Source organism: Marmota monax, unplaced genomic scaffold, assembly GCF_021218885.2.
Source record: "Marmota monax isolate L192 unplaced genomic scaffold, Marmota_monax_Labrador192_F-V1.1 WCK01_AAM20220418_F8-fsc00024, whole genome shotgun sequence".
NCBI lineage: Eukaryota > Metazoa > Chordata > Mammalia > Rodentia > Sciuridae > Marmota > Marmota monax.
The window spans coordinates 32,369,904-32,396,710 of NW_026695224.1; the positions used below are offsets into that span (position 1 = coordinate 32,369,904).

Genomic DNA, 26,807 nt, shown 5'->3' on the forward strand with positions numbered 1-26,807 from the left:
AGTAGATGAGGGATAGCTAGTCTATCAGATGATTGAGTCAGGCTTCCTAAAGAGCATGGATAAGCTGCAGCCATGAGCTGATGGCTTCATGTAACAGAGAAGAACATACAATCTTCCCCCTTGAAATTCTTAAAAGCTGGCTGAGTAAATCAGGGTGAAACCCCCTCTGTTTAATAGGAGTTCACATGGAAATAACGTTGGAGTCTTAGCTGAACCTAAAGGATCACAGCACAAAGAGGACCTTCTGTTCAAGTGGCAGCCTTGGAAACAGTGACCACCTGCCACTGCAGCTTGGGTCAGGCCATCTTGTATGTTATGTACCTCTTGCTCCCAGAGCTTTGTTGAGGGCCACAGCCAGTTGGGATGACGCATGGCATTTTGCCAGAAGGGAGTGGTTGAGAGGCAAGCCATTAAGATGATGCTGGATTGAAACAGGTTGTGTATTCAATTGTATATAGACCCCTGCCGTCCGCCTCCGGGGCCCGCTACTTTGGAGTTCTCGCAGGGATTTCCTGGGGAGTTCGCGTTGGTTGGTGAGGTTCCAGTGGAGGGAGTTCCGATTGGTGTGTGGTGTGCCTAGAAGGGCCACGTGGGTGGCGTTCGCGGGAGTTCAGAAAATAAAGTTTGTTCCTGCTTGAGTGGCTCGTGATTTGCGCCCAGCCAGACTGCGGCAGAGCTTGACTTGAGCAGGAAATTGACCAACTGTCGCACAGCCATCAAGGATCTATCCACACAGAAGACGTGGGCTCGGCAGAGCTAGGGATTTCCAGAAGCTTGATTCTGGCTGTTACCCCAAATCTCAGCCAGGTCAGGGGGCCCAAAGAGGCAGTGGGCTGCCTATCAGGCATGAGCCCAGGTCCCCAGTATGGCTAAGCAGAAGCTGGACGCTTCCCTCCCTGTCCTAGACCCAAGCAGAACAGAATCCAAGGGCGGTGGAGGGCTCCATCCCTCTCCATAAGTTTCCTTCTCAGGACCAGGAAGAAATATGGCCCCGCCCGGCGGACATTCCAGAAAGTAAGTTCTGCTGGAGTCCTGCTGCTGTGAACCCCGAAGCTTCTTTGTGCTCAAACATTTTTGTGGTTCAAAGAGAGAAAAACAACAACAGAAACTGTGCACATTTTTCTTCCTCTAAAGATTGTAAAGAAATGAGGGAAAAGCTTGCTTCATCCGTGTTTTTATAGAAATATAAAGCAAGTGTCCTCTGTGACGGGGAGATTTCTCTCCCTCTAAATCCAGCAGGCCCCTGACGGAGCTTAAGTGGGAGTCGCTGTCACCCATTCGTCTTCCTGAGCCACTTTGCCACACTTCTGAAAAGATAACACTCCCAGGGAGTGGAGACCTTGAGATTTAGAGGCTACCCCTCACGCGGTTTATAAATTGAGCCTAGAAGACACATGTGTCAGAGGCCCAGGTGTCCTTCACTGCCTAGGCTCTCAGGGAAGTGATCAGAACCTTCTTGGGTGCTAAGCAATGGTGCGTAGCTGGAGTTCAGCCCAATCCTGCTCCCTCCACCCTCCACAGCCCTGCTGTTCTTGGCAGAACCCCCACCGTGGACTCTGAGCCCTCAGGTCCCGGGCTCCAACCCTGATCCCACCACACCCAGCCCCGTGACTCCAGTAAGCCACCTCAGGTGCCCCATCAACAGGATGCTCCAGAGTCTCTGAGGTCAAGGACAAAAGTGATTGCGTGGCAGGGCTCTGAGCTTCCTGGGACTCACTGCAGTGGGCTCAGCTGTGGCCAGCAGAGAGGTCAGATCCAGATCCCTGGAAGGAGTAGGTGGGAGCTTTGGAGGAAGAGGCTTTGCAGCTGTGATTAGGTGAACGGGCTGGAGGTGGGAAGTACCCTGTGTCCTCCTGGAGCATCCGAGCACCCACTCGAGTGTCCTGGCAAGAAAGGCGGAGGGAGGTGGCCGACATGCAGAAGGCAGTGCGGGGAGCCACCCGAGGCTCGAAAGGTGAAGAGCAGGTGATCCCCTGCAGCCTCCCCTCCTTGACATTGAACCCACAGCCTCCAGAGCTGGGAGAGAATGAGTGTCAGGGGCTCTAAGCTCCCAGTTTGTGGTACTTGGTACAGCAGCCCCAGGAAATGGACTCCGTTAGTGACAAGCAAGTCCTTAGCATCACTGTGTCAACCCTCAGGGACAAAGACCTGGTCCCACTGTGCACAGCATGGAGCAAATCTCCAGTAGATCCTTGCTGGATTCAGTAGTCAGAGTGATGCCTCCTGTCTGTCTGTCTGTCTGTCTCCCTCTCTCTCTGTCTCTCTCTCTCTCCCCTTTACTCTCTCTACCCTTTCTTTTTTCATGAATGAACTTCAACCCCTAAAAATCATCATGCAACTTTCCCTTTGATCTCTGCTCTAATTGCTGGCCCTTTCCTTTCTTCCCCTGCCCTGGGATTTCCAGAAGCTTGATTCTGGCTGTTACCCCAAATCTCAGCCAGGTCAGAGGGGCCCAAAGAGGCAGTGGGCCGCTTGCCTGCCTTTTGGTGAAGGGGTTCTGTAGGGTTCCGGGCAGGCTCACAGAGCTCCACGGCTTGCCTGGGGTCTCTCTGCTGAGGTGGGTCTTGGAATGGCAATATATTGAGCGGTGCTGGGCTGAGCATGTCTGGCTGAGCGTGTGTGTGTGTGTGTGTGTGTGTGTGTGTGTGAGAGAGAGAGGTCAAATCCAGCAAAAACAGAAAATTCAAGAGCGGGGAAGACAGTAGTTGGCTGGCAGGTGCCCAGGGCTTCTCAACTTGACTTGCAAATACAGCCTCAAAGTTCCCGGCTCTTCAGAGTCTTTTCCCTCTCTCCTAGTGGGGGGCAGCAGGCTCCAGATAGAGAGTGGTGCTTTTTTCAGACCCTGCTGCCTCTTTGGTTCAGTAAATGGGCGAGTTATTTTGTACAAGAAAATGTTTTCAAGGCTTCAGTGCTAAGTAACATTCACAGAGTCGGGGAGCAGGTCTTTCCCAGTCAGAGGGACTCACCAAACATACTCCAAAGTCCCCATGAGGCAGGTTGCCAGTCACAGGATGCTTTCGGTGTGGCCTTGAACATGTTTTCTTTTCCCCTGTGCCCAGCACGTGGTCACACTACTGAACAACTTTGTGTAAGCATCTCTTCTCTCCCAGGAGGGTGTGGGCCAGGTGAAGGGTGGGAGAGCCTTATCCTTCTGGGTCCCCACAGCCTGCTCCAGGGCCTGCCCAGATGTGTGCCTGCAGCCAGAGGAGTTGAACCCAGTGGGATGGCAGCGACACACAGGTGGCGTGACTTCTCTCTCGAAGTGCGGGTCAGGACTGACCGATGAAAGCCCGCCTCACTTCTGAAACGTGGGGATCTTGGATTGTGTGAAGTGCAGAGGGGACGTTGGCACTGGTGGGCTGCTGGGGTTTCTCTGAGCCCCTGCGTTACAGGCAGAGAGACTTCACTGGGACACTCAGCGTACTGTGTTGGGCTCCTGCAATTGTCATAGATCCCCTTGACCTGTCCACAGACGGACTCTGGGTGATCCTTGTTTGTACAGGTGACTGTTATTGTGCAAGATGTCCTGTTTCTGATCCGTGCAGCTCCCTGGCCCTCAGTGAAGGGGTCACTGCCCCCGCACCTCCGTGGACACACCCTCACGCCCACTCTGCCCTGTCACTCCACTTCCTACCCTGGAGCCCTCGGTGCTGCTCGTTCCTGACAACATCCCTGGGATCCGAAAGGCTGTGGTGGAATTTACAGAATGGCCTTCTCTCCCTGGCCACACTCGTCCTTTGTGAGACCTTCCTATCAGACTGGTTTCCTCCTGTCGTCCAGAGCTCAGCATGGCCACCCACACTGCTCTAGGGTGGCACGACGCTGCCCATTGCTGCTGTCAATGGGAGTAACGTGGCCACCCTGCTCCCGTAGGAGGGAGAGTCGGATCTGGCCAGCACCTGCTGCCGCTGAATATGACAGCATCCTCTGTGACCTCAGGCTGCAGAGGTCTGTGCCGCGCCACTGATCTTGCTGCATCTGGTCTGACCACCTCAGGTTCCCAGCAAGAAGGCCCCACCTGCGTGGGTGATCTGGTGAGGCTGTGCCAGGTCACCACACACTGAGCGCTTCAAAATGCAAATTATGTCCTTATACTTCCAGAAACTCAAAGTCAATATCACCAAGTGAAGTCAAGGTGTGGGAAGCGCCTTTCCCTCTGGAGTCTCCATGGGGAGAATCTGTCCCCGTGAATTCTCTGGCTTCTGGAGGCACCTGCCTGTCCTGGCACATCAAGCCTCTCTTCCATCTTGGGACGCAGCAGAGTGGCCTCCCCAGCCTCGCTCTCTGGCCTCTCCTCCCCTTGTCGTGTTCCCTCCTCTGGCTCCAACTCTCTTGCCTCCCTCTACAGGGGTCCTGTGACTGATTGGGCCACTCAGCTGACCCAGGACAGGCTCCTCATCTCAAAAGCCTCAATCCCATCAGCCACGTGTGGTGACATGTAGCATGTCACAGGGTTGGACGTGCACATCTCTGGGGCCATGGTTTTTCTAACCACATCATTACTTAGTGCTTTTAAACTGTTGAGCGACCTACAGCTCAGAGTGTCTGAGCTCTGCCCACACCCCGAGCGAGTGCATGAAAGGCCAAGAGCTGAAGCCACTGGTTTGATCGTGCAGCTACAGCCGAGCCATGTGCTGGCCTGAGCTAGGGCTGATGCCACCTTACTCGCCACCCTCTCAGTAACTTACAGGAAAGGGTTGTATGCTAGTCATCTTGTGAGTCACCTGTTGCGTAGGACAGACACTGGAATATTATTGAAGATTGATATCGAGTTGATGGTCACAGCTTCCCCTGTGTGAGTGTGTGCTTCTATTGACACAAAAAAAGAGAACATGGAGAGCCAAACTTCCTTTCACCAAGGCCTCTCTTCTTACGAAACAGTCTTTTGATCTCCCCTCTTTAACATCCATGATATTCTCCAAGGACACTGAATCTTTGGCTAACCATTTCATGCATTAGATAATGCATGGTAACCCCTCAGTGAGTACCCTCACTTACCCCATTACCCCCAGTAAAACCTCAGGGTTGCCCAAGGTCACACTATTAGGTGGCAGGACCAGGATTAACACCCAGGACTCTCGGTGTGTTCTCGGCCTCTCTGCGAACCTCATGTCTGGAGAGGGCTGGTGGGAGTAAGTATCTGATGGTGCTCTGTGGTTGCAAACAGTGGGAACCGGAGGGAACGTGGTTGGTGGACCCCTGGGCTGTCAACCTTAACAAGAGCCCAGGGTGTGAGCCCAGGGAGGCCAAGAGCTGCAGGACTCTAGAGCCCAGAAGCAGGAACCAGCAACTGACCCATAGCCCAGGTGGCAGAATCTGGTACTGTCACTCGGGTGCTGGGCCCACACCTCCAGATCCTGGGGCCATCTGGCTTGAGTCCTGCACCGGTTGGCCCTCTGTGCCTGAGCAGCAGGTGCCTTTGGTCCCTCCCCTGCCAGGTTGGTTGAAGAAGAGAACATTCCAGTCTGGAACAGCAGTGTGGTCACCTGGCAGGACTGCAGCAGGAAGAGGCTACAACGCAGAGGGAGACAGTGGCCACACTCAGGGGCCAGAAGCTGCTGACTCTCATCTCTATTTACTCCTTTACTAAATATTTATTGAGCACCTACTGTGTGCCCAATCCTGCCCTAGTCAGTGGGGCTACAAGGTCAAATCCAATGTGCATGTTAAGTTTTGTCTTAGTTATTCCCTGAGCAATGCTCTGGTGACCTGGGAGAGGGAAAGCAGGTTTCAAAAGTGACATTCACAGTGGAGAGAAATGGTGATTAGAACGTATCCACCTCCAGGGGACTGAGAAGGCTAAGGAAAAGGTACGCCACCCTCCCCCAGGCAAGAGCACAAGTGGTCCAGGGGTTCCCCTCAGGTCTCGGACCCAACACATTTAATGTCAGATGTGTGTGACCCTGATCAAGCTCCTTGACCAGGTTTTCCTCTTTGCAAAAGATCCATTTCCCTAGACTCGTAAAGCGACTCCTGCTAATTCCATGTTATTTTATAAATACTTTCATTGCTAGCATCAATCACAGGCAGCCGACTTCCAAGCCATAAAACAACAGCTTGCACTATCACCAGGCTCCCCGATATGTATTTACTTACCAAGTAGAAGAACACATGTTTGCAAAATCAGCAACATTCCCGCTCTCCCAGCAATTGGCCGCACGTCCTTCCTGTTGGACCTGAGTCTCGGATGTGCCCTGTTTCAGCTTCCTGGCTGATTCGGCCGCTGCAGTAACCACCAGCCCCCGGCCGCAGCAGGCAAACCTCCCAGACCCTCAGGAAGGAGGCCTCGCCTTCCTTCACCCCAGGTGTGGTTCTGTGGCCAGTGACCATCTGTTCTGCTCTACAGCTGAGGGACACAGGCCCTGAGGGGCCCTCCAGGGCTTCCTGATGTGCTCAAAGATGCCTCAGACCAGCTCTGGTGGGTGAGGGCAAGGGTGGGCTTGAGCCAGTCTGCAGACAGAGTTCTTGGAAATTAATTATTCCACCTGAAAACAAAGGCAAAATGCCCAGCAGACAGAGCTGTGCTGGAGGCAGGCAGGAAGCCAGGCCTCGGGACATGCTGCCGGGGCCTGCCTCGGCCGGCCACTGCCCTGCCGGATAAGCAGGCAATGGGCAAGGGATCACCTTTGCTTGGTCTCAGCTTCTATCTTTGCAAAATGGGCTAGAGACACCTACGTCACGGGGCCAATGCAAGGTAATCGTGGTCCCACACCATCTCTGCAGGGGTGTGGGCTCTCTGGAGGCCAGTGCTCCCCACCCTGCAGGCTTGGACCCCCTTGGCTGCTTGCCAGCACTGGTCTTGGCCTGTATGACTTTTAAAGAACTCCAGTTCTTTAACACTAGAGATGATCTAATTACCCCTGCAGGACATTGCAAGAACTGTTCCAGCACACAGTAGGTCCACCTGTTCATCTCCCTCTCTGTGGAAATACCAGAGATCCTTTGGCCCCTCTGCATTTTGCACACAGTCATAGGTGTGAGCCTGTGTTATAGGTGATAAAACCAAAGCTGGGTGAGGGTGAGGATGTTGCCCAGACCACATGGCCAACAAACAGGGGTCAGAGGCCACATCTGCTGGGCCCCCATGTGCTCCCCAGACCCAATGCCAGGTCTGAGTGTCAGACATCGTGAGAACTTTAAAATACCCTCCAGTGATTCTGGTGAGGATTTGCATTGCAAGGCACAGCCCGTGCCAGCTTGCCTGGTTGTCAGGGGGTGAAGTAGGCAGAAGTAAGTATCCAAGTATCAGAAATAAGTATCTAATCAGCAAAAGGGGAGAAGAGGCGGCCTAAGACCCAGCGAATCAAGGCACAGGCCAGGGAAATGACAGCTCCCTGGTGCCTGGAGCCAGTTCAAGAGCTGGGAGCCGGCAGGAGGACAGGGCAGGGGTTCAGAGTGGGGCAGGAGGAGCGGCCCCTTGGGCAGCTTGGGCTGGAGCTGTGCCGGTGCTTGTGGCTTCTCACTGGAGAGGACCCGCCCTCAGAGGGGCCAGGAGTTCAATGAACAGGTGCAGTCTGAGCCAGAGAGATGAATAGGAAGGTGTTTGTCCTGTGCTCGAGTGTCACAGTGTGAGTGCTGTGGACGAGGCTTTCATAGCTCACGGAGGGCCCAGGTGGCCTCTGGAGTTTCCCAGCCTCAAGAAGTCCTGGCTCTTGACCAGGTCCGGCTGCATGATTTGAAGGGCCCCAAAAGGGCACAATAAAAACCCAGGGCCCCTTGTTCACCAGTGATGAAAGATCTTGAGAGGGGATAGCAGAGGTCACGTTGTCCAGAGGAGGAGGTGAGCAATTACTCGTGGAGTGCACAATGCCTTCCCTGGAGCTTTTGAAGACTTCCTTGCTTGTAGGATGCTTAGCAAGGTCCCTGGCCTCTGCCCACTGGAGGCCAGTATCACACCCCTGCCTGGTGACGCCAACCAGAAATATCTGCAGACATCACCAAGAGTCCCGCAGCGGGTAAAATCACTTCTAACTGAAAACCACTGTTCTAACAGGACTAGACTGGCCTTTTAAAAATCCCTTTACAAGTAAAGCAAATAAAAATACCCTCACCACATTCTTTTGTGGTTTCTAGGATCTTATGGGAGTTACGTGTCCACATTTGAGAATTAGAGCTACTTCATGCTAACCGAGGGCAAACATTTCTCATTATGAGTCTGGAAGATCTGGGATCATGTTTCCACTTAGATTTGCTTGTTGGAAGTGTTTTAGGCAAGATCAGGTCATTAGTATCCTGTAGCCTTCAAAAAGAGCTACATAGAAAGAAACGGCAAAGGGAAAGACTAAAAGGGATGTTTTAATAGGTTTGAGAAAAATTATCCCTTAAAATTTGGGGTCAAATGAGGAAATTAGGGCAATCCTGCACTCATAACAGGCGGGATCCCAGACTCGGCCAGGCATCACCTAGCGTCTCAGGAGCAGTTTTCCTAAACCGTGGCCCCTGCAGCTTCGCCAAGCAGTGGGTCACCAGAACAGCAGGGTAAAGCTCTGTGGAGCCCGAGCCATAGCAGCTGAGAGGTTGAGAGCATCGTAAGGGGCCTCTGTCGCCACCACCTCTTTATCAGCGTAAAACTAAATAACCTCTGGAAACAGATGGGAGGCGGCCATTGCTCAGCTTGTCATAACTTATTGCAGATTTGACTGTCAATTTGTACTTAAAAAGCCAACTAGCTCCGGGGAGGGAAAGCAGATCCGAGGGGCGAAGTCTATTGCATTTCAAATCGAGAGTGTGGTGATTGCAGCCGCAGAGAGATGCTTATGGCTGCGATTAAATGAACTTAGCAACTGTTGCAAACTTTAAGGCATTCTCACTCCAAAGAACAGCCCGGCACTCCTGTTTAATGTCATTTACTCAGCTCAAACCTGTGACCGGGGCACAGGCTGTACCAGTTTCATTCTGTGTGGTTCTAAAGGTAAAAATGGAATTGCTCAGTGGCCAACATATGACAATGTGCTGCTGAGAGCCATAGCCGAGTCGGAATGACGTCATTCTGACTCAGCTATGGCTCTCAGCATCGTGCTCATGGTGCAAAATTACTGCCCTAAAAGCGCCGCAGCCGAAAGGCCAACATTTGGGAAGTGGGTTGCATCTTTTCTCAATTTTTTCTTCTGTACCTGTTTCTTTTTATTTTGGTCCACCCCTTAAATCTGCTGAATCACTTAATTATTTAAAATCAAAAACAAATTCTACTGTGTTTGACAAATATTCTCTAGCTTGCATGTGATGATTAATTTATTTACACACTTTAAGCAGTTATGTGTGACGTACAGCAAACCACACCAGAACTCAGCAGCTTAAAACAAGAGCCACATTTGCTCGTGATCTGCAGGTTGGGAGGGGCTCAGCTGGGCAGTTCTTCTGCTGTGCTCACCTGGGGTGATGCCCTGGCTGCTCTCCCCTGCAGGCTCAGCTGGAGCTCTGTGTTAGTCATATTTTCGTTGCTGTGACAAATACCTGACATGAATCATGAATGGCTTAAAGGGGGAAAGATTTATTTTCACTCATGATTTCAGAGATTTTAGTCCATGGTCAGGTGACTCCATTGCTTTGGGTCCGAGGTGAGTCTCTGTTTCCTCATCTGTACAATGGGCTTAACAATATGATACCTCCTGGGGTTACCGTAAGATCCAATAAGTTCATGCATGAAACACGTGCTGCATGTTTCCATCACCTATACCCATTTCTCTCTGGCTCCTTTCCCTTGCTGGACCTTGAGGTCACAGGAGGGAATGAGATGCTGCATTGGCCTCAGGGTTTTCTCAATTGGGGGGCGGGGTGGGAGGAGGATGGGGAAGATGCAGTGCCACCTGGGAAGGGGCTGTGCAGAGGTGGGAGCCAGGTCCTGGTGAGGTATGGGGGTGTTAGGGAGCAGGCCTACAGTCCGGCCCTCAGGGAGACTCAGAGAGAAGGTGGCACCAATCTCAATCTATCCTTTTTTGGAGAGAAGACTGATTTTCCTGCTCCAAAAGAGGAAGGTGGGAAGAAGAAGGGCCGCTTGTTATGGTAGCAGAGCCCTGTGTCAGAGCCGGAACCTACCGCAGGAGCGCACGTTAACAATCTTCCTGGCTCTGGGGGTCGGGGACTAGTTCTGACTGACAGTCAAGGTCAAAAGATGAAAAGTGATGCACCTGGGGCCTACTCCGCTGTAGCCTGCTTTGCTCTGCCTTCCCTAGTCCAGCTCCATGATGTTTTGTTTTAAATTTGAATAAGTGTCTAACGTGTAAACATTGTGACAGTTTATACAAAACTCCCAGTTCCCATCTGTTCCTGAAAAATCACGTCTGGATTCTGCAGACTTGCAAGGCAAGATTGCAGCAGTTCCTTTGCGCTGCAAGGCAGCTCCCGTGGGAAGACACACAGGCCCCGTTGGCCCCAGTCCCCACCTTGCCCAGTTGTCTCAGGCAGCTGCACTCACATGAGTTGCCTGGGGGCCACCCAGGGGGCCTTCGAGTTGCTCACACCTGGCCCACCTCCCTTGGCCCCACTCTGCCACAGTCACACCTTCAGGGCCAGTGGGCCAGGCCCCTGCCAGAGGAGAAGCCCAAGGTCATTGACATCTTCATCAAAACACACATGGTCAAGAACTTTCTGGGTTGAAAATTGGGGGCAGGGGGAATGTGTGGGCAGAACAGAAGGAAGGGCCCCAGAATGAGCAGAGGTGACAGAGCCACAGTCCCAGGCCTTGCTGAGGTCTAAGCCTGCTTCCCCTTGACCCCAGGGTCAGGTGGGAAGCTGCTCTACTGGTCCTCCCTCCCTCCCTCCCTCCCTCAGCCTGGGGCTGTCATGACCCTGCCTCCAGAGCAGAGAGCAACCTCCCTCTCCACCCTCCTGCCAGTGGAGCTGTTGTTGAAAGCTGAATGTGGGGATGAGCTGCCCTGAGATGTAACACAGGTCAGTGGGAGAGCAGGACGCCGAGATCCGCTCCCCACGAGCAGGCTGCAGGACTACTGGCCCTGCCTCTCGTGGGCTGCATCTGGTGCCCAGCAGGCTGCCTGGTCATCTCCCACCCCCTAGTCATCGGAGAGTTTGCCTGTTCATCCCTGTGTACTCAGGAATGTGAGGCGAGCCGAGGAAGGAGGTCCGAGCCTGTGTGCATTCAGCAGAATTGTCTAGGCTTGTCTAGGGGGAGAAAGGAGTATTTCCCTTCTGTGACTCTAAATCCCTCCTGTTTCTCTGGATCCAGAGGGTGGAGCCTAGAACCAGCATGAGCTGGACTGTGTTTGGGTCTCAAAGACATTTCCTCCTCTTTGCCCTGAGCATTGTTGGGCCTCTCTGGCTGAGTTCCAAATCACAGGGGTCAATAAAAATAACTCAATGAAACGTCTATTTCTCCAGCACTTTCCATCACCCCGCCATGGGCTTTGTATTCATTGATCTCTGCATCCTCGGTGGGAGCCAGAATCACCCCAAAGGGAGAGATTGCTGACTAGAAAGAATAACAAATATCAGGTGTTGCAATGGCTTGAGGTCCTCCAAAGGGCCATGGTCCATGCACAGTTTGTGTCTGGATTCAACATTTGAAGGTGGGATGGTCAGGATTAAGTAGGAAGAAAAACTCTAAAAATGCTCTTGACTGGGGTGCAGACAGGAAAATAAACAAGGCGAGGCTGCTGCGTTCATTCAGCACCTGCCACGACCCACCAGGTGTGTGGGACGGTCAAGTTCCACTGCCCAAGGATGCCCAGCTGGCTATGGTGGGCCAGGATTTGACCCCAGGCAGCCCCTGTCCAGGTCATGCCCACAGCCCTGATCTGCTCTGGGTGTGCACAACCATGTGGCTCTCTTCCCTCTTGAGGACTGTTTTAGTCAGCTTTTTTGCTACTGCAACTAAGATATGTCACCAGAACAATTGTGGAGGAGGAAAAGTCTATTTGGGGCTCACAGTTTCAGAGGTCTCAGTCCATAGGCAGCTGGCTGCATTCTTCTGGGCTGGAGGGGAAGCTGAACATCAGGGCAGAAAGGTGTGGAGCAGAGAAGCAGCTCTGGTGACCAGGGAGGGGGAGAAAGGGGGAGGGCAGGGGGAGAGAGAGAAAGACTCCACTTTGCCAAATACAAATATATAGCCCAAAGCCAGCCCCAATGCCCACCTCCTCCAGCCACACCTACCTGCCTTCAGTAACCACTCAATTAATCCCATCAGGTGATTAACTCACTGATTGGGTTAAGATTCTCACAACCCAATCATTTCTCCTCTGAGCCTTCTTGCATGGTCTCACATGTGGCCTTTCGGGGACACCTCATTTCCACACCATAACAAGGACTGTTTGGAGGGAATGGAGATCCCAGAGCAGTGTGGTCGCTGCTCAGTGGAGGGAATGGCCAGGCCTGTGTCCCAGGCCGCTCATAGGCTTGCAACAGTGCTCATACCTCCACTCTGCCATCGCAGCCACCACACACGTCTACCTCTGAAATCCGTGCTGGCCCACAGAGCGACCCGCACATCTGGATTGCCCAGGTCCAGTCCTCAGCAGCTGGGCTGGTTGGTCACCTGCTTGGAGAGCTCTCATTGAGCATTTGGAACCAGAGTGCCCCAAACTCTTTCCGCCTGAAGGCGCCCAAGGGCAGTTGGGTTTCAGAGCACCCCGAGTAGACGGAGCCCCCACCTAGAGTCCCACATGGCAGCAGCCGACACCTCTGTCCCCAGCTGACCCCCAGGTGCTGGGAAGAGTCAAGACGAGGGCAGTGAGGGTGCAGAGCTGTGTCACGGGCACGTGCTCCTGCTGTGGCCTTCAAGGCCCATCCCAGGGTGACCCGTGGCAGGAATCAGTGCTGGGGAGGACCTGGAGCTCGCTGCCTCCGTCTGCCGGTTGGTGTTTGATGATGATGTGCCGTTTAGTCTCATCAGTACCTCCTGCCGCCTTTGCTAGTGCATTTTAGTGTCCGCTCCCCCCTGGGAAGCACACGGTTGCCACAACTGTGCTGTCAGAAATCCAGTGCTGAACGTGGACCTGAACGTCTGAATCTCCACGCGTGACTTGCTCTTGAGAGTCGGTTCTCTAAAAAGGAGTCGGACACTGTCTCTGATCAGGCAAAGGCAGTGTTTGGGGATGAAACTGAAGGAATTTCAAGGACAGAATAATTTTGCACTTGTGGAGCGAGGGCGGCCTCTGGTCCTTTGGACCACCCCCCTTGCGGCTGGCAGAAGCAGCCCCTCCCTCACAGGCAGAGCCAAGGGCTCCCTGCTGTCTCCAGCCAGCACCTGCCAAACACCTGCCTGCCAGGTCAGGCCACCAGGGGGCGCCTCTGTTCACGCAGAGAGCTGCAGCCAAGGGGAAGGGGCCATGGGACAGGGACAAAGCCATCCCAGCGGTTAACCAGCCTGTCAGGTGGCAGCCCTGTCCCTCTGCAGGAGGAGATGACTGCATAATTCAAGACGGCCGGCTCACTGGCACCTTGTAATTCTTTCATTTTGCTTCAGGGGGGCTCATCTGGCTGTGGTGGTGACAGGGTGATGATCATTTGTTTGGGCACGGAGCACGGAGAGGGATGTGATGGGAAGATGACAGGAACGTACGTGTGATGGGCCAGGCACGTGTCAGTCGAGTCACTGTCCTTCTCTGTCATCTGGAAGGAACAGGGCAGCAGGATGGGACACCACCCTGCTAGGGGGACCAGGGAGTTCTCCTCAGAGTCCTGGTCATGGGCTGGGGCAGGCGCTGAGGAGGGCAAGCCCACAGGGGGTGGGACGCAGCACTGGCGCGACCTTGGCTTGAAGCTGGCCTGTGAGGCTCCACAGGGGCCTCGAGGCTGCGACCAGAGCTCCAGTGGGTGGGGAAGTGTGCCTGCCGGAAACGCCAGGGCAGGCGGCCAGTTGTCCACTCACTCTGCAGACTCGGCGCCAGGTGACTGGTGGACTGGAGCCCAGCTGGGGTTGCAAGGGTAGTGTGCCACTCCACCGCGCCACCAAGGAAAGACTCGCCCCACACTGAGCTGACACGCGAACAGAGCACAGGTGTCACCTGCAAAGCTCAGATTTAGGGCATTGTGGCCCCTCGAATAAGATGTTCCTGAAGTTTGGGGGAGTGTGTAGACTGCTTTCTCTTGGTGGTCAATGTCGTGCATTTCTGAGGAAAGGCGCTGGCAAGTCCTCTGGGGACACTCATTTGCTACATTTGCTGCGTAGCCCTTTCTCCACCGAGCCCACGGACCAGAATTCCTTGGACCCAGTTTAGGAATGCTGGCTTAGGGGGTCACCTGTCACTGCAGACCCCCAAGGAAGAAAACCATCACCAACCTCGGGGGGAGGCACCGGCAAGAGCAAAGCAGAGCCCTGGGCTCCGAGGGACTGGGATTAGGATAGAGCCAGGGTCCTAGAGGAAGACCAGGGTATGCAGGGAGAACCAAGGAGCAGAACTTGTGATCTCCACAGCGGAAACCCAAAGCTGCACACTGGCACCGTGTGTGCAGGGCGGGAGAGGGCGAGGCCAGCCCCTGGAGATCTGGACACCAGGCTCCTCCTACTGGGCCGGGTTCCAGGTTCTGTGGCCGACTTAACCCTCCTTTGTCCTCCCCACTGCCGTGATTGGCTCAGAACCACCTGCAGCAGGGTTTGAAAATAAAAGGCCTCATTTTCTAAACAGTGATCTACCAGGCCCTGTGCCTAGTCCTTTAGGTAGAGTATCCCGTCAAATCCGCATAATGACCAAGAGGAAGGTGGTGTTAATGTCCTCATGCTGCCCACGGGGAGGCTGAGGCTCAGGGAGGCTGAGCAAAGAGCGAACCCAGACCCGTGGCCCTAAAGTCGTCTTCTTCAGTCTCCCAACCTGTTTACGTGCCTGGTCTCCACAGATGGGGGATGTGCTCAGGGATGCGCTCACGAGGGATCCAGCCACGTGTCCACGTCTGGGTGAAGGCAAAGTACGGCTGAGACGAGGTTCAGTTACTCCCCAACAATTCATTTAAATAAGATATTTTCTGTGCAACCAGGGGAATATTCCAGGGTAACCTTATCCGTATTGTGTTAGCAAATCCATGAAAACCAAGGTCTTCTCAATGCATTTCCTGTTGGAAACTGGAGGCTCGTGGTCGTGGGCCTGAGGGGTTTTCCTCTTCCCTGCGTATGTCAGTCATGAGTCACAGAGACTTCATTTTCCCACTTTCCTTTCCTTGTTCGTCTCTGACTTCAATTAAAGGCAGATTGAGTCAGGCACGGACTCAGTCAATTAAGTGCTCATTAGACACTAACTGAGGAAAAGGAACTGTGTCAACCACACTTAACCCAAGATGGGGGGGCATTGATGGGGTCAGGGCCTCCTCGCGCCTGTGGCCATGCGGAGCTCACTCAGCCTGTCCAGCGGTGAGATCAAAGGCCTGGAATCTGCCTCTGATGATCTGATGGAGGCCCCGAGAGAGGCCAGTCGTCTTCCCAGAGTAGACAGGCAAGATTGGAACTGGCCACCAGGACCTGGGGTAGAGAGCCTGGGCCCAGCATGGCCCACTAGAAAGACAACCGTGTTGCTGGGTGTCATCTTTCAGAGCCCGGGACAGAATGGGGCTGCACCGGCCAAGAATGACCTACTCTTACCCTAGACCCGAATGCTTGCCCTAAAACAGTTTCAAGGGCAAAGCAACAAGACAGATTTCTTTTTAAAGTGTGCCTGTAGCACCTGGCTGAGTGACAACATCAGTGAAGCAGGACTACCTACCATCCAGCTTTAGGGGGGCCAGATTCCCTCTGCTCCCCCCATCAGTCAAGCCAAATGGCTAATAAGGGTTCCCATGGCGAAGAAAACATAAAAGTGCTTTCATGATCAGAGAAGCATGTTCCGTAAGGAAAGGGACCTGCGGTGGGTTGAGCTGTAGGTGAACTGGCTTCCTTTGTGTACCTTCTACAGAGGAGTATTCTGGCTGGAAGCCAGAGCCATCTGCTTCCACCCCCTACCGGTGAGGTCACAGAATGAGGAATGACAGCCAGGCAGGTCATCCTGAGCCAGACATGGCAGCCACACAGTCAGGCAAATGAGCAGGCACACCTGTCTGATTGAGCTCTGGACCATGTTTCTCTGGGTACTTGTAATTGTGCTCTTTCTAAATTAAATCTTAATTGCAAAGTAATACACCCACCTTGTGAAATTAACCAAAACATCACCTATTAAGCTAATGCCGTCCCTGCCCACCAGGCCTAACCCCAATCCCTTCTCTGCTTCCTCCAGTCAATCACTGTTACTGCCTGAAGTTCACCTGCACAGACCGTCTTTGCATTTGTAAACGTAAACTATACCTGCAAAATAGATGCGCGTTGTGGAGCTTTGTGCACATAAGCAGGTTTGCAGAAGCAACGTCACTCATGTGGATAACAATCTCCAACCTGGTGCTTTCTACTTAGTATTCACCCTGGAGAGTTTTCCGTGTCAGCACTCCTGAGTGCTACACCCTGTTTTAGATTGCCGCACAGTACTTCACGGTGTGAAGATAACCATCATTTATTGTTTCCCCTCCTGTTGGACAGCTAGGTTGTTTTGTTTCCAAATTTCTTTTTTATTTTTGGTACTGAGGATTGATCCCAGGGGTGCTCAACCACTGAGACATATTCCCAGCCCTTTTTTTTACATTTTGTTTAGAGACAGAGCCTCACTGAGTTTCTAAGTGCCTTGCTAAGTTGCTGAGGCTGCCTTTGAACTCATGATCCTCCTGCCTCAGCCTCCCAAGCCACTGGGATTATAGGCAGGCACCACCAAGTCCGGCTGTATGTTTCCAAATGTCTGATCATGACCAGTGATCTTTCCATGGACCTCCTTGCACAACCCCCCTGGTGACAAGTGTGAGTACTTCTTGAGAGCTGTTTTCTAAACCTACAGCCCAGCTGTCCTTGAAATTCCATCTACTCCTTCCCCTTCATACCAGCTGGGTGTGAGCGAGGCCCACGTCCCACCCCTTCTCAGCCTTGGCATAAGCACCCTGTGAGCACGCTGGTCAGGGAACTGGATGCTGTTCCTGGGCCTCCTGTTGTCTGTGAGAGAGTGTGACCTGAAGAGCCTGTGGGTGTGGCTGCCCCCGAGTAGGAGCCCAGTTGACGCTGGCTCCGCCTCTTTTTTCCTGAAGCAGCTTCTCGTGGGCAGTGCCCTCTGCTTCACCTGCTCACGGCTCCTCACCCCGGAGGTGTCCACTGGACCACCTTCTCTGAGCCCCGGGCCAGCTGAGGCTGTGCTGTCTACAGTGGCCTCCTCAGTGCCCTTGATGTGATTAATGCTCACCTCTCCTGCTAAGGACCAGCTCCAGGAGAGCAGGGGGGCGCCTTATGTGTCTCTCCCCCCAACACCTGGCCCAGGCACCCACGGCCCGCACTCCATAAGAGCCTTCACCCTGAAGGCCACTGTCACAGAGCCACATCCACAGTGAAGAGCCATGGGAACAAACTGTACATGAGCAGAGGAAGGATTAAGCCGTCACTCTGCTGAGCAGCAGCCATTTCTTTATTTCAGGCCTTTTAATGGATGGATCCGGAAGGAGCCGAGCACTGCAGGGCTTGGGAGATGCCTTTCCTTTTTAATTTGGAAAGTGATTGGCACTTCATTGCATTGCCCAGGGGGAGGGGCCCTGAGCGTCACCGACCCTCCGTAACCATCTGCCACCCTTGGGTCCTGCCCCTGCAGGGACCACGGTGATGCGGATGACAGCCTTCGACGCAGATGACCCGGCCACCGACAACGCCCTCCTGCGGTACAACATCCGTCAGCAGACGCCTGACAAGCCGTCTCCCAACATGTTCTACATCGATCCTGAGAAAGGAGACATTGTCACCGTGGTGTCACCTGCGCTGCTGGACCGGGAGGTGAGCTTCCTTTCTCATGAGAATAGAGCAGGCTCTCCCGCGGGGGAGACAGAGCCAGGTGCTCCTTGTGGTTGGGGCAGAGCGGCGGCGTCTGGGTGTGGTTGGCAGAGAGACCGGACGCAGGGAAGCGGGCTGCGATGTGGCCTGAGGAGAGGCCTCGGGAGGCCCTGTGACCCGCGTCCTGTGCTCCTCAACCCCACGATGGCTTCCTCCCCCCCCTCCTATTCTCTTGGCCCTTGTGGTACTGGACACTGCAGACGGGAGCCGGCAGGGGGTGGAGGCAGCTCTGCAAGGTCACCAGGCTGTCCTCGTCAGCAGCAGCGGAGTCTCTCTTCCGGTCCCCCGTCCTTCCCTTTAGGTTTTCTCTGAAATCTTGCCTGTCACACGTCACAGCCAGGTATCCTGGACCCCACCAGTCCACACACCAGCTCTTGATTTTGCCCAGGATTTTGAAACTTTTACAATTGCTGGCCATAGCAAAACACTTGCCTTTTATATTTCTTTGAAATAATTCCTGTTTCCAGGTTTTTTTTTTAAATGAGAAATTCTGGAAATCTTGGGCCAAACTTCCACACTCATACAATCAGGCACATGAGGTGTGATGGCTGCGGGGAGCTGGGTGTCAGCTGTCCCATTTAGACTGAGCAGGTCCTTTCCCATCTAAAGGTGCCCTCAGTCCCCGCCCTTTCCTGGCTCCAGGTCCCACTGGTAGCTTGTCATCAGACACCCAAGTGGAGACCCTATAAGCCTCCAAACACAGCACACCTGACCCAGCCTGTGCGTCCCCTCCTCCACCCCACTTCCATCTGCCCGCATCCTGCAGTCCACAGTCCTGGCTCGGTGCTCAGGCTGAGCCCTGGGAGTCACCTCCACCTGCGGCTGGCCCTCTTACTCCGCGATCCCTGAGGGCTTCCCAGTGGCTCGTGCGCTTCCCCAGGGCTCTGGATGAAGAGCATTAATGGGTTACAGTGTCCCTGCCTCCCCCTTCCTCTGTGTTCCTGTGTAGAGTTTCTTAGAAGATTCTGGGTTCCATCAAGCTCTCTGAGAAGCCATCCCCATCCTCTAAGTCACCCACAACCCTGCCGGTCCTCCAGTCTCTGACTATCCCTGCAGCCAGCCCATGGCCTGTATTGTGTGCTCCTTTAAATTGTAGCTTGTCCCTCTAAAGAATATCCCCTTTGTCGTGGGCTAGAGCTGCACCATCCAGTAAGTCATCATCACTGTACTTGTGTAGATTAATAATCCGTGTTGATCAAGATGTGTTGAGGTCACATGGCCCCATTTCAAGGGCTCGGCAGGCACACGTGGCTGGTGACTGCTGTGGTGGACGATTCTATCACGACACAAAGCTCTGCTGGGAGGTGCCAGCCGAGACTGTGCCTGTCCTAGGTGTGTCCGTAGCCCTCTCCCTAACACAGCGTGCGCTTCTCAGAATCCTCATTGCATGTTTGTTGGCACAGAGGTACAAAGGCAAGAATTAATTGGAAATGACTCTGAGATGGTTGTTGTCGAGGGCTAGGAAACTGCAGCAAGCAACGGAAAATTATTGGACGGGGAAAGAGAAATTTGCATTAAATGGTGGTTGTCACTTGGAAAACATAATTGTTTCTAGTTTTAAAAAAGTAGAAAATTATTGAGCCCGTTTCCTTCATTTTGTCCCCCACCCGCTCCCCAGCCCTCCCTGTCTGACGATGGCCACGTTTTCTTCTTTGGAGGCAAGCAATGGCTTCCGGTCAGCTCCGTGTCCTCCATCCAGCACACGTGTGTGCAAACACACAATCACACACCATCTCTCTTTGTCCCCCCCCCTCTCTCACACACACACACACACACACACACACACACCAGCTTCCCTCAAACCCCAGATTCCCCGAAAGGTCCTCGCAAGCTCTTCTCCTCGCAGGGGAAGATGAACTGCGGTGATTTCCCCATCTCAGCTTCTCTTTGTTCTCAGAGAAAATGTTTTATGACTCTTTTTACAAATGGAAGTGGGGATAGAGAATGCCGCTGCCTTTGGTTCGTCTACTTGGAGGACAGACGTGTTTCCGGCTCACACTCTTCTCACCTGGCTTTCTTGGGCCCAGTGAGGGCGTCACCGTGAGCCAGCGTCTCTGAGCACCGCGCATCAGCGGCCCCGAACATAAACACAACTCAAGTGAAACTGGAAGATCAATGAAGACGCATGAAGGGTGTCCCTTTTCCCTGAGGGTGTCCAGGGTTCAGTGCTGATCCAGGCCACGTCAGCACAATCTGGGGGAAAGAAACGGGATCTGGGGGGGCGGCTGCTGGTGCAGGGCTAAGGGGCTCCACGTGGCTGAGCGCCCAAGTCCAGCTCCGCGTACCTAAAGGGACAGACCTGCACATGGGGTTTCTGGTGGTGTTCCCGCCGTTCACAAGGCTGTCATCTCCTGAGGCTGGGCTCCTTCCCTAGGAGTCCCATGGAGGTGGCAGTTTTCTTCAGCAGGACTGTAGAGATATTTTTCATTTTTACTTTTGGAGAGCGGCTGAGGAGGCATCCTGCCCTCAGTGTGCTTTTCAGAGTCCAGCCCTGGGCCCGAGGGGTGCTCAGCAGAGAGCTACATGCCGTGCATTTTCAAGAGAACATTTGGTTGGGGGCCTATGGACTTTGGCTGATTCCTGTGGATTGTGAGTGTGGCAGCCCATCTTCCCTCTCAGATCTCAAATGGTGTGCCTGGGTGTGGCCTGTGGCAAGTGCAGACAGAGGTCCTCAGTGTGGTGAGAGAGGCTGTCGAGGCCCTGCGGAGGCTGTGCAGTCTTTGGGGGTGGAGCTGGTTGGTTCTCACAGCTCTCTTGACAGGTTGTTGAATTTCCATGTTGATTTCCCAGGGAGTGTGTTTACTTTCATGAGCCCTTGTCCCAAGAGGGACCCCAGCAGGAGGTGTCTCTGCTCAGGGGAGAGACAGAGATGACCCACATGTCCAGGGAGGACACAGCTGTTGTCCTTCCTCCTCCCATGCTCCCACTCCCCAGGATGTCCCACCTGGGCCAGTGTCAGCAGAGCCCACGCTGATCTGCTCTGCTCCCCACTCCAAGGTCAGGAGGAGAGAGGTTCTGTCCACCCTGTTCCAGGCCTAGACCCAGCCCTTAGCACGTGAGAAATTCTTGGGGAAAAAATGTTTGTTGAGAGGAGAAAGGAAGGAAGGATGTGAGAGAGGGAGTCCCATAGCTGAGTTTCAAGATCAGCTGAAGCAGCTGTTTATTCTCCCCCATGTCACAAACTCATCTTGATGTCACTAACAGACACCATGTCACTCACAAACCAGGTGTATTTTCCATTGCAAGCTCATCATACGCTGTGTCTGAAACCCTGCCACTTCCTGAGGCAAGGGACCTTGGACCTTTGTCCCATAGACCTATTGCCATTACCCTATATAGTGCAGGCATGTAATAGCCATTTGGTAAAGATGTGCTGGATGGATGGATGGATGGATGGATGGATGACCTATGTTCCTCCAGTTTGCATTAACTCAGAACATACCACAAGACCCACATTCTAGTTGGATATATAAACAAAAGAAATTATCTTAGTTGAGAGCTTTGTCTTATCCTTATATAATCAACCAATAATCTAATTTATTCACCTAATATCTATCCCATGCCAGGGACAATAGTAAGCTCCAAGAAATAGTACTTGGTCTGCAAAGTGAGTGGTTGCACATGAGGATCTGTGCCTCTTGCTTAAATAATTGGGAGAAATATTTGTAGAAAATAAGGGCCATATATCCAAGTAAATGAAACTGGGTTCATTTGAGGTACTGTTTTACTCTTTCCTATGGCCATACTTAGCCACTCCATTCCGGCAGCTCTGTCTATGTTTTTAAACTATGTCTGACTGCACTACAAAATAAAATCAGATAAGGGTCTCTAGCATTTGATAAATGGCTTATTAGCTGATCCTCTTGGCTGCTAGAGTGAAATTCATCAGCAGAAATCTGCCAACTTTTCCAAACACAACCACAATTTGCAACTACTCAGAGTAGCTAATGGCCAGGGTCTCTGTTTCTTTTTTCTTTTTTTTTTTTAATGGAAATGGATTCCAGGAGAGGCCTTCAAAAGCAGTGGCTTTGCTGTTTGCGTTGTGTGAGTATCATTAGTCCTTCAAGGACTCGGAGCTGAGCACTCCCCTCTCTTTGGATTTGTTGTTACCTTATTGTGTATCATCTTCTAGATAATCAAAGGAAGGTGACAGCCAGCTGTTGAGAGCCACAGCCGAAGGGGCCCCAGCAAACTTCCAGCTGCCAGCAAACTTCCAGCTGCCGGCTGATGATTGGCTCACAGCGGCCCCAGCAACATCTAGCTGATTGGCTCCTCTTCGGTGATGCTCATTGGGCTGTTTCCCTGCCCTTTCAGACCACGGAGCTGCTCATTGGGGGACTTTTTTGGCTCCGCCCACGTGACCCAGCCAATCGGCCTCAAGAGCAGGAGGATTGTGGGAGGTGGGGAGAAGCTTGTGTGGGAGAGAGAGGCTTGTGGAAAGCTGGTGGTGGCAGTTGAGGCTCTGAGGGTTTTTCCTGAGAGGCTGTTTTGTTTGGCGTGTGTGGTTCTAAAAATAAAGTTAGTTTCTTTTGACAAGTGGCTCCTGATTGTGCCCAGCCAGACTGCGGCAGCCAGCCACCAAAATGTACATGTAATGAAAGACATCAGCACCGGCACTGCCACTTATTTTCTATTCTCAGCTGGTGAAGGAGTTTCTGAGACTTTACAATGTCCATATTTTAGGCTAAATATGAAAATTGCAAGAATTTTCTTTCCATGGTAAGTGACATGTAAGGCTTCATTTTAACATTCATATACATTTATTTGCCATGAGATATTCAGGAGATCTCGACTATGTCAGAAAAGAAAACGGAGACTATTAAGGGAACTTCCCCTGCAAAGTGGCCAGTGAACTTGGACAGAACACTGCAGTCAAAGGAGAACGAGGGCTTGGTCCAGGCGATTCACATTAAAACAGCACCCTGCAGGTGCACCCCCAGAAACACAAAAGAAATCCACAAAAATGGTATCAAAAAATTAGGGATCACATTATTACATCTCCCCTGCTCCTCAAATAAAAATTAGAAGTAGCAGTCATATTCTTGGGGAAATAAATGTTTTGGGCTGCTCTAATCCAACACTAACACTTTTCTCATTATCATTGTGTTTACACGTTGGTGATAATTACACACGATTCAGTTGTGCTGTCAAGCACGTTCTCTGTTCTGGTGGGCAGAGTCAGAGTTAGATGGTGCCACTTCTACATGCTACTTAGTCATAAATATTTTTGATGGGATAATTTTCTCCTTTTTTTTTGAATCACTTACTGAAAAAATAGAGGAAGGAAAGGTAGAAGTAAACATATTGTTATGATATTTTTATAATAATGCATTGTTCTTGCAAACAAAACACAGATGCTGAGCTATCCTAAGTATAACTCTTGCTCTGTTGTGCCACAAAAAGAGAGAGAGAGAGAGAGAGAGAGAGAGAGAAGGACATTCCCAAGGCTGGATTCCAAGCCCTGGGGACGGATGCGCAGTTGCAGGAGAGCCAGGCTCCTGATGGCAGTCAGGGCGGCAGGGGCTGGGTGGGTCCCCAAAGTGGCCTTCTCCGCTCCCACATGCAGGACGATTCTCAGAGACCTCGACAAGTCCCAGGGACTCTCTGGTGACCCCAACCACTTTCCCCATTGTCCTAAGGTTGGCCATCAGTCAATCAAAGCCAGGGCTATGTCTAACTGCCTAGTGTGACCTCAGCCTAGCTGACACCTCACCTGAGAGGCAGAAGCCGAGGGCAGAGACAAGGGCTTCAGAGGCTGCATGCTAGGATGCCGTTGTCTCCACCAGCCGTGACGCTCTGGGCGAGTCCCTTGTCCTCTCCGTAGCCTTAGAGTCTTCTGAGGTCATCGAAGGATGGCAGGTATGTACCCCACGGCAAACAGGAAGCCATCGACCTTTATTTAACCATCAGCACGCCCCTGGAGCAGTGTGTAGGGACCTGGGGAGCGGCTGGAGCTAAGGGGGAGCCTGGGGTTGCCTGGGGACGCCTGGGGGGACCGTGGGCTGCTCTGTGACTGGGGAGAAGAGCCTCAGGAACTTCTGGCCTGACCCGGGGGAGGGATGAGCTACCTCTCCAGCCTTCTCAGCTTGCTGGATTAACCAACAGCGTGTCCTGTTGCTCTGTCCGCGTGCATCTTAAAGCACTAGACAATCAGCAGCTCTCTGGCACGTGGCGAATCGAGAGACACTTCACTTTGTCATTAAGAGAGATTCATCTTTGGGGATTTGACAAATGCTTAATTCTCTAAGCTTTCTCTCTCTTTTTCTTTTTTGGTTTTTTATATGGTAAAAATAACTTAAAAGCGCAGGGTGGTGATGAGTTTAGAGTACTTGCGCTTTTCTGTCACTTAAGATTCCTCCATCTCATTTTATGTGAAGTACCCTAAATACTGAAGAACTTCTTTTCTTTCCTGGGAAAAACTTCTTTCTTTTAGAAAACTTGGGTTTTCTGCCTTGATCAGCCAAGCTCTGTAATTAGTGTGTTAATGTGGGTTTTTCTTCACCAACATATTTTCAGATCATGGATCTTAAGGAACAGTGCTCTCGACCCACCTGTTGAAGATCCTGGTTGTGGGGATGCCCTCCAGCTGAGGAGGAGTTTCTAGTTGGGTTCTGGCTTAAACTGGTGGAGAACAAGGGAAGAGCTTTGATCCTGGCGCCCTGGGAATGGCCAGTGCTTAGCCGTGGTGGAGGTATCTAGGGAGCCGCCATCAGGGTCTTACTGGGATGTGCTCGGCTCCCAGCCAGCACCCACAGCAGCTGCCACAGGTTCCCACTGAACAGCAGTGTAGGGACCAGAAGCCACACGACATCTCAAAATGCCTGAATCCACATTGCCTCCTCTTTTCGTTTTAAAGGGCACCTCTTCTGCTCACCTGTTTGTTGATGGTGTTGCTCATTAGAACGTTTGGGGTTTCTAAAGGGTATGATCCACTTTGTGGGATGGATGCCCCTGTAATGGTGCATCCAACAGTGAAGATGGTGTTGCTCATTAGAACGTTTGGGGTTTCTAAAGGGTATGATCCACTTTGTGGGATGGATGCCCCTGTAATGGTGCATCCAACAGTGAAAGGGATTGCAAGTTGTAGGGTCATTGCTTAGGTTAGAGGTGGACAACCTTTTCCTCTAAGGGCCAGATGGTGAATCTTTCGGGCTTTAAAGGTCAATGAGCAAAGCCAAGGATATTATGTAGGTACTTATCTCATTAATATAACCATTCTAAAAACTGTAAAAAGCAATTTTTAGCCCATGAACTGTCCAATATAGACAGCAGGCTGGGTTTGGACCTGGGAGATCATGGGTCAAAAGGGGGAAAGGCAGCAGTTTCTGGAGTTGACTCTTGGATGTCTGCGTGTGTCTGATTCCAAAGTCCCCTCCGCCCAGGCCAAATCACACTGATGAATCCTCACTGAACTGTGACGGTAGGAAAAGGAACCAGGTCAGGAACGATGGGTCTGATTTCATGTTTGGGTAGCATAGTCCATTTCCCTCATAATTAAGACACAGGTTAACCTCAGGTAATTAATTCTAAACTCAAAAGTTGATTGCAATAAGTAAAACTAGTTTAACCTAAAAATAGCAAAATAGAACTATCTAGAAAGACTAAAGTTCAGTGCAGCCATGTGGGAATGGCTTCTGTTATACCAACAGCAGGGTATATCAGGGTACCAACAGCTGGAGGACTGGGGAGCAGGGGACCGGAGGTGGGGACGGAAGACTTCCAGGTGAGGGCCTCTTCTCTGAGCTAAGCTCTGACTGGTTGGAATCACTCACAGCAGCAGGACCAGAGGGGCACACCCTGTCTCTGCAGGAATGTCTGCAGGAAAACAGAGCCACCCAAAGACAAAGAGAGACCTCCTCACAGGCCTGAAACATTTCCCCGATGATTTCCTAGGCCTCTCGATGCCCCTTCTGTCACCCCTGAACCTGTCACTGGGGCCACGAGGATAAACTAAAATGAGAAGACAACGTAGCTTCGGCAGAGTGTCACACTGGCCAGTGGCTGTAGTCATGCTTCGTGTTCAACCTAATCTTGGCAGCAGCCTGGTGAGGTTGGTAAAGCACCAAGCAGATGAGACTCGGAGACACTGAGGTTGGGACCCACGCAGGTCTCCTCTGCAGCCCGGGTGTGCTTTCCTCCCACTGTCGAATCAGTGTTACCCCCATGTGGGAGGTGGACTCACAGAAGAACCATCTTCAACCCACTCTGGCTCTGACCAGGCTACGGGATGCAGTGCCCATCACCGCATGGCCAGGTGGCTCCCTCGGGGTCACTGAGCTCATCCCAGGTCACTGAGGCTGGGTGAACCCTACAGTTTAGTTAGGTGGCTCTGGACAAAGGCCCTCTCCTGAGCAAGGGTGGAAATAAAAACCAAGGCGACTCATTTGCTGGGTGTTTTGGAGGAAGCCTCGTAAGGCTTAGACAGCACCCCTAGTGCTCTTGAACTCAGCAACGCCACATCATCTAAGGTGTGCACGGGCCTAGCCAGGGGGGCTGCCTGGATCTTTGTTTCAAGATCCAAACTCAAGGCTCAATCAGGAGGGACTTGTCCAATGAATTATGCTGTGCCCTTTGTTGGAATTCACCAAATAATGCAAAAGGATGTGACAAAAGAATATTTCATGACATGGAGAGCTGTGCCGCCTTCTGCCAACGTCCAAAGAGAATTAGTTTCAGTGTTGTAGGGACAGACGAGGCAAGGCACAGAAGACAGCAGGAAACAGTTTTATTTGGCTGCAGCCAGGTTCAGAGGGCATAGCTTTTGCTGTAATCAATCAATCCCCTGAACCCCAACTTTAGGTAGTTTCAGAATTTTATACCTAGCATGTAAGGGGAGGGGCCCAGAAGTTCACAGGCTGCAGAAGTTCACATACAAGCAGCTTTTTCTTTCCCTGTTCTGGGCAAGTTAACCCTTCAAGGACAACACCTGAGAAGGGGAGAGCTTCTTCCCCCCTTTCTTTCCTCCCTGTTACCATGGAGA

General features: G+C 52.3%; 1 protein-coding gene across 2 annotated transcripts in view; it reads left to right on the forward strand.

Moving 5' to 3' along the window:
• Cdh13 (cadherin 13) overlaps nt 1-26,807 on the forward strand; it is an 873,206-nt gene that overhangs the window by 646,440 nt on the left and 199,959 nt on the right. For both annotated transcript variants that reach the window (XM_046434914.2, XM_046434915.2), the window contains exon 7: nt 17,592-17,770. In XM_046434914.2, coding sequence (XP_046290870.1) covers nt 17,592-17,770 — 179 coding nt within the window. The remainder of the gene's footprint in view (nt 1-17,591; nt 17,771-26,807) is intronic.